Source organism: Malus sylvestris, chromosome 6 (genome assembly GCF_916048215.2).
Source record: "Malus sylvestris chromosome 6, drMalSylv7.2, whole genome shotgun sequence".
NCBI classification, from domain to species: domain Eukaryota; kingdom Viridiplantae; phylum Streptophyta; class Magnoliopsida; order Rosales; family Rosaceae; genus Malus; species Malus sylvestris.
The window spans coordinates 17,266,773-17,275,429 of NC_062265.1; the positions used below are offsets into that span (position 1 = coordinate 17,266,773).

General features: G+C 39.5%; 1 protein-coding gene across 1 annotated transcript; it reads left to right on the top strand.

The window, feature by feature from the left end:
• Positions 1-222: 222 nt before the first annotated feature.
• LOC126627030 (protein FIZZY-RELATED 2-like) lies at positions 223-6,508 on the top strand. Its single transcript, XM_050296450.1, has 10 exons — positions 223-919; positions 1,034-1,156; positions 1,382-1,486; positions 3,910-4,089; positions 4,350-4,412; positions 4,508-4,702; positions 5,182-5,283; positions 5,376-5,438; positions 5,548-5,616; positions 6,040-6,508. The coding sequence occupies exons 1-10, from the start codon at positions 410-412 to the stop codon at positions 6,091-6,093; spliced, it is 1,464 nt and encodes a 487-aa protein (XP_050152407.1). The 5' UTR covers positions 223-409; the 3' UTR covers positions 6,094-6,508.
• The last annotated feature ends 2,149 nt before the right edge of the window (positions 6,509-8,657 follow it).

Below are 8,657 nucleotides of genomic sequence, written 5' to 3' on the forward strand. Positions count from 1 at the left end.
AATATTGTAGTTTGTTATTATCCTTTTTTTTAGTCCGACACTGCACCAAACACTTCACTAAATCAGTCCAGCTTAGTCTAGTCTAAGCCAGTCCAGCTTAGCCCCTGAAACTAATCCAGTCCGAGATAGTCCGGTGCAACAAACGCTCCCAGTATCCAGAGCGAATAGGACTTACCAAAGCCTGTTACCAAACGCACCGCAATAACACCCCCTTATGATTTTCCCGGGATAATTTATCCCCTTTCTTACCTGGTTTTCCCGGGAAAATTACCAGAACGCATCAACCCCTTCTCTCTCCTCCCTTCCTCTCTCTCTCTCTCTCTCCTTTTTCCTGTCTCTCCATCTTCATCCCAAATACTTCTCTCTCAGACAGAGAGACAACAAACACACACCCACACACTGATCCTCTATGGACGATCCCACGGCGCCACCGAGAACCCCATCGTCGTCTTCCTCCCAGCTCAATACGCCTCCAACAATGCTCCGCACTCCTCAGGCCCTCCAATCGCTAACCCCATCTCGGCACATCGACCGCCTGATCAACTTCAACCACCACCAATCGCCGTCCAGGACCATCTACTCCGATAGGTTCATCCCCAGTAGATCCGGCTCCAACTTCCCCCTCTTCGACATCTCTAATACTCCATCCGAGGGCCGCGATGACTCGTCAAGCGCCTACGGCACTCTCCTACGCGCTGCCCTCTTTGGCCCTGACGCCCGTGGCGTCGTCCCTCCGGCGACGCCTGAGAAAAGGAGCGCAATTCAGATGAACCCGCCTAGTCCCAACATCTTCCGGTTCAAGACCGAGACTCGCCCGTCAATGCACTCGCTTTCCCCTTTTGGGTTCGACGATGTGGTCACTGGGGCTCACCATAGCCCGGTCAAGGCTCCTCGGAAGGTCCCTCGGTCGCCTTACAAGGTGAATTTTATCAATTTCTGGTCATTTGCCGATTTGAGTTTGGTTGGATTTTGAATTTTGTGATTTTTTTTTCTTTCTTTTTTTGGTTTTATGGAACTTTTGTTTCTTGTTCAGGTTTTGGATGCACCTGCTTTGCAAGATGATTTCTATCTGAATCTTGTCGACTGGTCTTCGCACAATGTACTTGCCGTTGGGTTGGGAAATTGTGTTTATTTATGGAATGCTTGTAGTAGCAAGGTAAGCTCTTGCTTTACTTTGCTTATCCTTCTAATTTTAACTTTGTTTTTGTAATTTGAGGCAAACTGTATGCTTTTCGATGTCTCAAGTCACGTATGATTGTAACTGTTTTCGATCGTGTTATGTGTGTTTTTCTTGGTGTATTTATGAAATTGATCACTTTGAGTCTGTGCCAATGTGATTTTCCTTTTTTTTTTTTACTTTATGATTGGATGTTACTTGCAGGTAACTAAGTTATGTGACTTGGGGATTGATGATAGTGTCTGTTCCGTTGGCTGGGCTCAACGTGGAACTCATCTTGCGGTTGGAACTAGCAATGGAAAAGTCCAAGTAAGAGATACTGGTACCTGATCGCATCTGATAGACACATTGCATTCTTAGATTTGAAATTTAGATGTTATTTTTATATTTCTGATATTGCAAAGTGGAATTACAAGTGGAGTTGCAACAACATTCACAATCTAGGTGTTTGAGCAACAAGTTTGTGACTTTAATATTGAGAAGATGATCGTCGAACAACATAATGCTTGAAATACTTATATGAACCGCAGAAGTCGTGGAAAAGTTTTGTAATTAGAATGTAGACTAACTAATGCAAGTAACAAGGTCCTGTCTAGCTGCATATTCCTGTCTGGTCTGTGGTGCAGACAGTCCCACCAACACATCATATCAAATGTTGATGGGGCAAAATTAGACATTATCTATTACTCATTCTAGAATCCCCAAGTATTGTTTTGCTTACCAGATTCCCTATGTGGCTTTCGATAGGAATAGGAATAGGTTAATTGAAACTTCCATACCCTGCTCATTACATTGTGAGTCTGTGACGGGTTTTGGTTATGCGAGTCTGAACTCAATCATCGGGTTTTGTGACTTCCGTTAGTTTGATAGGTTGCACAATTATTCAAACATGAATAAAATTTTGACTAGTGATCTGGTTATCTGTAACATGCCCTCTGTGTCCGGCCTTGGTTAGAACCACATCAGTGTATACGATAATCAGGTTAGGATTGTAACTTATGTTAAAATTGGATATTCAACGCAGTTTCATGGGAGGAGTTTGTGGGCTGATTTTTGTGCAGTATTATAACAGGAATTTCATATCTACCACCAATTTTGTCTGATTATTTTCATTTGAGTTTTTTACTTTTAGACATGTGAAATTTATATGGGTTAATCTCTGTTGTAACCTTGAAGTTTTGTTGTTTTCAACATTTGGTACATGAAGTTCTTTTCATCCTAGAGTCATACCTCAAGTCTTAATTTTGGGACAGTTTCATACATCCGTTAAGTTTTCCGTTAGAACTTCTGTTAATTGATGACATGGCGCCCACGTGGACAATAACTAAGCGCCACATGTCATTATGGACCCACTTCAATATTAAAAAATTAAAAACAATACAAAAACACTAAAAAAATAAAAAATAAAAAATCCCCACCCCACCTGTCTTCTACCTCCCCCAACCCCCTCCCTTCTTTCTTCCCTCTGCAACCCAGACCCTCTCCCCCAAAACCAGTCTCCCCCAAGCTCACTCCAACCACCAAAACCAGTCTCCCCCAACCTTCATTCTTCCCTCTGCAACCCACACCCTCTCCCCCAACCCACACCCTCCATTCCTTCTTCCCTCAGATCCAAAACAAAACGTAAACAATTCGAGACCATTCTATTACTTGCTTCCATTGCACCTTAAAGCAACGCTCCCAATCAAACGAAAACCAACACAAAAGTCTAACTTCCAAAACAAAATGCAACAAGGTTTGGAACTTGCGAAAACCTAATCACGAAAACTAAACCCCCCCCCCCTTTTTTTTCAATCCCACTATTTAATTTTTCAGACCATCCAAACAAAAACCTAGAAGCAAAAAACAAAGAAACCAAATAGACCTAGAAAACTGACGGACTTTTCAGGCTCCGCTGCATTTTTCTCCATCAAGTTCGTTCCGTTCCACCCGGTAATCAATTTTGATTAGCCCTTAATCAATTTGATTAGCCTCTAATCAAATGTCAAGCCAAACAAAAGAAAAAAGTTGATCAAATCTGTGGAGAAGAAAATGGTGGAGTTTTGGGAAATGGGAGAAAGTGGAAGAATGAGGGATCCACAACGGCAGGGTAAGGGAACGAGAGAAGGAGAAGTATTCGGATGGAGATGGGAAAATGAAAGGGGACGTACGGATAGGAATGGATTTTGATTTGTTTTGATTTTGGCTTGTCGAGGTTGGAGCTCTCGGGGACGTCTTTTACAGAGGGAAGAAGGAAGGTTGGAGCTCGCGGGGTCGCACATGGACTTGTCAGGGTTGGATCTGAGGGAAGAAGGAAGGGAGGGTGCGGGTTGGGGGAGACTGGTTTTGGTGGTGAAGGAAGGTTGGGGGAGAGGGGATGTGCAGTGGGTGCAGAGGGAGAAGGGATGTGCGGTGGGTGCAGAGGGAGAAGGGAGAATGAAGGGAAGGATGGATGTGCGGTGGGTGCAGAGGAGAAGAAGAAGACAGCTTTTTATTTTTTTTGTAATTTTTTATTTTTTTTATTTTTTAATGTTTCCACATGGACGCCTCGTCATCAGTTAACAAAATACTTAATAGCCAAACTAACGGATGTATGAGACTGTCCCAAAATTAACACTTTAGGTATGACTCTGGGACGAAAAAAACTTCATGTACCAAATGTTGAATCAGGGTAGTAAACAGAGAGTAACCCAATTTATATTGTATATATGCTGCTGAATAATTGGCTGATGCACTTGTTATCTACTGTGTAGATTTGGGATGCATCACGCTGTAGGAGGGTAAGAACTATGGAGGGCCATCGACTACGCATTGGGGCCTTAGCCTGGAGTTCATCTATGCTGTCTTCTGGTAGCCGGGACAAGACTATTCTTCAACGTGATATTCGTGCTCAGGAAGATTTTGTTAGCAAACTTTCCGGACACAAGTCAGAGGTCAGAATCTTATAGTTCATGTTAAATTTGATTGAACTTCTTGGTTCTACAAGAAACTGATGGTTTTAAAATTTTGGATTTCCACTGTACTTTCAGGTACAACTTTCAATGTTACTCATTCTAATCCTTTGTTCTTCTAATTTGTACTTCGTGTAACATGCCGTTTGTCTTTTGTCATGTTATGGTCCATGTATCTTGCATACCATATTTTTTTTCATTTTCATATTTCTCCCCCTAAAGATCATATGATTGTCCTTTAGGTTTGCGGACTGAAGTGGTCTTATGATAACCGTGAGCTGGCATCAGGCGGGAATGATAATAGGGTATGTTATAGAAATTTTTCTTTCAGTCCGACTTATGTTTTGTGCATTCTAATTTGGTCATGCTACCTATTCATAACCGATAACGTGCTATACAGCTTTTTGTTTGGAATCAACATTCAACTCAACCGGTGCTCAAATACTGTGAGCATACTGCAGCTGTGAAAGCTATTGCATGGTCTCCCCATCTTCATGGGCTTCTTGCGTCTGGGGGAGGAACTGCAGACCGATGTATTCGCTTCTGGAATACAACCACCAACTCGCATTTGAGCTGCATGGACACTGGAAGTCAGGTGAACAGCTTGTTGCTTATTTGAACATGCATGCAATTAGGAAGCTTTTCCCGATGAGGAATATTTAGAGAACCTGGACTGATTGCAGTGAAATTCATTATTTCAATAGTTATAAACCTTGTTGTTGTTTCTTAACATAGTTCATTTTCTAGTGAGTTTCGCCAATAATAAGTGATGGAAATTGGCAGTTTTTTTATTTTTTTATTTTTTTTACATTTCACCTTTTCCATGTAATTATAAAGGGAGGAAACAGGGGTTAAAACATTCGCAACTTGAATCCAGTTACTTTCGTTGTGTATCTCATATAGGGGCTAAATCAAAAGAAAAACTAGTTCACCTGGAAAAAAATTTGGGTTCATCTCATTTGTGATGATATTGATATATTCAGTTCATAGATATGAATTTAGTTGGTGACTGAAATCCCTCCCTATTTCTGATAACAATTCTAGGCTGTACTTGTATCCATTCTATATCTGCAGGTATGCAATCTTGTGTGGTCGAAAAATGTCAATGAACTAGTCAGCACCCATGGCTACTCCCAAAATCAGATAATAGTTTGGAGATATCCCACCATGTCAAAGGTAAAAAAAAAGTCTTGTCAATTCCCCTTGGTCGTAACCAAAAAACATCATTATTTTCTTTGCTAATTTTTCATCTTCTTCTGCTGATATAGCTTGCAACTCTTACGGGCCATTCATACAGAGTTCTTTATCTTGCCATCTCGCCTGATGGACAGGTTCTTACCCAATTCCTTCTGATTTTACTTACCCCTTTTTTATGGTTATGCAAATTACTTTTCATTCCGTTAGGCATATTTTGATCTGTCATATTGATTATTGTTTCAGACAATTGTTACTGGAGCAGGAGATGAAACACTAAGATTTTGGAACGTGTTTCCTTCCCCTAAGTCCCAGGTAAAAGACTCAATACTTGATTGGAATGTTTAACGCAAACAATTTGGTTAATAGCTCTTCCTTAATTGTTAAGTTATCAGACTAGGTTATAAAGGATACATAAGTGATTATGCTTCCTTAAGAACTCCTATTCTGTCGTTGTAAAGTCTACAGTTCATAGGAGTTGCTCATCAGTAAGATCATTAGAGAAAAACAAGGGTAGTTTAGTAGCATTGATTATTTTCCTTCCCTGATATCGCGTAACAATTGTGTTCTGTACCTTATAATCACGTTATCTTACGTTATATATTGTGAAGTGAAATTGGTTGAACCAGAGACTAAATTGCATCTCTAGCTGTTCCCTTTCATACCCTCTACCCTTGAATCTATTTCGCGCTGAAGAGGAATACAACTCATGTCATATGAATGAAACTGTTATTGCAGAACACAGAAAGTGAAATTGGAGCATCATCTCTTGGAAGAACCATCATCCGGTGACCTTGTACATGACGTCAATATACTGACTTGGCAACCTTCACTGTTGCTCAGACCGCCTGAGGATGCGAACATCAGGACGATGTCATTCCTTTTTGACATGATATCACAGACGAGCATAGATTATGCCGGGACCTCGAAAGGCTAAGACGAGAGATGAAGTGATGGGTTTGGTCGGGTTTCGATTGTTACTCTCGTTTCCCACATAAGTAGCCTACTATATATAATGTATAGAAGGTGGGTTGTGATCAATTATTCTCACCTTCTCGGTGCGCCCGTACTTTGTATATTTAAAGAGGAGGATACGCTGGGAGATAAGTTGGGTCATTGTGATGTAAGTTTACTTCACATTCTTTGTAAATGGATCGCAATTTTATTTTCACATTTTAGTTGAAAATTAGGTGATTTGATTTTGCAACTCCAGTTCGTGTTATCGCGTTTGCACGGGCGAAATCCTTCGACGTGTTCGATTAATATAGGCTCTCCCATCAGTCGCTGTGAAATCAGATAGAATTCTATGATTATTTTTATCTATTTGGGTCAAACATTGAATTTTGTTAGATTAGAGGTTAGATTAACCACCGACAGGATTTGAACTTCCGCCGTCATGCAAGGGCTCACAAATAGAGCTGCCTTAAACCAATGGACCACTAACCATATAATTCACAATGTTTGACAAATCAGAACCTTCTCCTTTGTTAGGATTAACACACGTCCGATCTTTGGCTGTAGATTGAATCGCCACCATGTGATTCGTAATGACAGCAGGTGCAACTTCGTGAAAGGTGAGATGCAGATTTGAATGTTTAACGCAATTTTGTTTACAGAATTTAAACTACTCTAGAATTGGTAGATTAATTTTACAAGGGAACTTTTAATTCTATAATTGTTATTTCATTGATCATCACAAAGAAATACAGATGTGCCACCAAACAAACAACTAGAGTAAATCTCTAAACGGCTACTACCTGCATGAACTTACATGCTGCCAATATAGATCTATCACAAAATCGATAGACTCAACAAACCTATACCTACAAACACACCAATCTTCGCTAAAGTGTGAAGCCATAAAAATCATTACAAAGGAGCGTGACCACATAAAGTCATCGTTGAAAGATGAGACTGCATAACTCATCAATCAAAGGTGAAGGCCACATCCAATTACTGCACAAGCTGGACTACAACACTTGCTAGGCAAATCAACAAAAAAAGCTACACTACTTTGGGAATGGAACCACTGCTTGGCTCATCTTTGTGGAAGGTTAAGGGATGGTTTGGGAGTGAGGTGCTTAAAAAAAAAGCACCCATGAAAAAAAGCTGTGAGGGTTTTAGGTGTTTGGTAAACTGAAAAAAAAAGGGCTTATTTTGGAAGCTGCTGTGAGAATAAGCTGAAATCAAAGGAAAAAGCTGAAGCTACTATTAGCAGCTTTGGAAAACTAGCTTTTTTTCAAAGCACACAGAGCTACACTGCTCCTTTAATGAAAAAACTCACTATCAGACTGTTTTTTTTTTTCCAAAAGCACTTTTACAAAAAAGTTTACCAAACACTCTGCTGATTTATTTCACAGCCGCTTATTCTCACAGTACAGCCGCTTATTCTCACAGCAGCTTTTTTTCAAAACACAGCAATACAAAACCAGCCCTAAGACACTCCAGCCAAGGCAGAGCCGCCAAATCTGATCGCACAAGGCTGCGCAACCACAAATTGAATGTATTATGGCCAAGTCACCAAAATATTTACAAATTTTGTTGCCTGATTAAATGTGTATTGTACACTTCACACGCCAAATTGGTTCCTTTTTACCTCAACCAATATACATTAAATTAAAGGGTCTTCTTTGTACTGGAAATTAAGGTTCCAGACGACGGTACATGAAATTACATATTTTTTCAAAATTTATATATAGGTTTTTTTTTTCAATTTAATCTTAAAACTTCTGAAAAAACACTCTATTTAGGTTATCATTTCAACTACACTGAATTAAAGGATTTAATTCGAGAACAAAAACCGAACGAGAATTGAAAAGTTCACACAACCACCCTTTCAATCTAAATTCTTCCACCAAATTTCATGGTTTCTCACGACCGTTAACAATAAAAATAAGTTCTAACTTCTAAGTTTTTTGCGTTGGAAGACAAAAGTTCCAAATTTTAAGAGGAAGAGAAGAGAACGAGTAGGAGCAGGAGGAAAAGTTTCTGAAGTCGAAGAAAAAAAAAAGGTCACAAGAGGTTAATACTAAATAACATTAAAGGCTACATGTGATTGAGTTCTACAACTATTAAATTTTTCATTTTCTATCTCAAACATTCAGTTTGTATAACTTTTCTTTTTTAGTCTCAAATGTTCATTTTCCATACTGCTCAATGCTACGTACCGTTGAAAAAAATTGCAAAAATAAAGAATGATGTAGGTTTTTTTATTAGCACCTCACATATTGTTGAATACACCTCGCTTAAAAATGTATTATTAAGGGCTGGTATACCTTACTATGAAATGACTGTTTAAGCCTTGGTATTAAGAAAGAAAATTATTTTTAAAAACACCCCGAATTATTTTCAAAACA

Bases quoted from the DNA above. Each gene is read 5' to 3' on its own strand.
- LOC126627030 (XM_050296450.1), top strand. From the start codon at position 410: ATGGACGATCCCACGGCGCCACCGAGAACCCCATCGTCGTCTTCCTCC. The intron at 1,157-1,381 runs GTAAGCTCTTGC...TGTTACTTGCAG, and splicing joins GGAATGCTTGTAGTAGCAAG to GTAACTAAGTTATGTGACTT. The intron at 5,617-6,039 runs GTAAAAGACTCA...CTGTTATTGCAG, and splicing joins TTCCTTCCCCTAAGTCCCAG to AACACAGAAAGTGAAATTGG.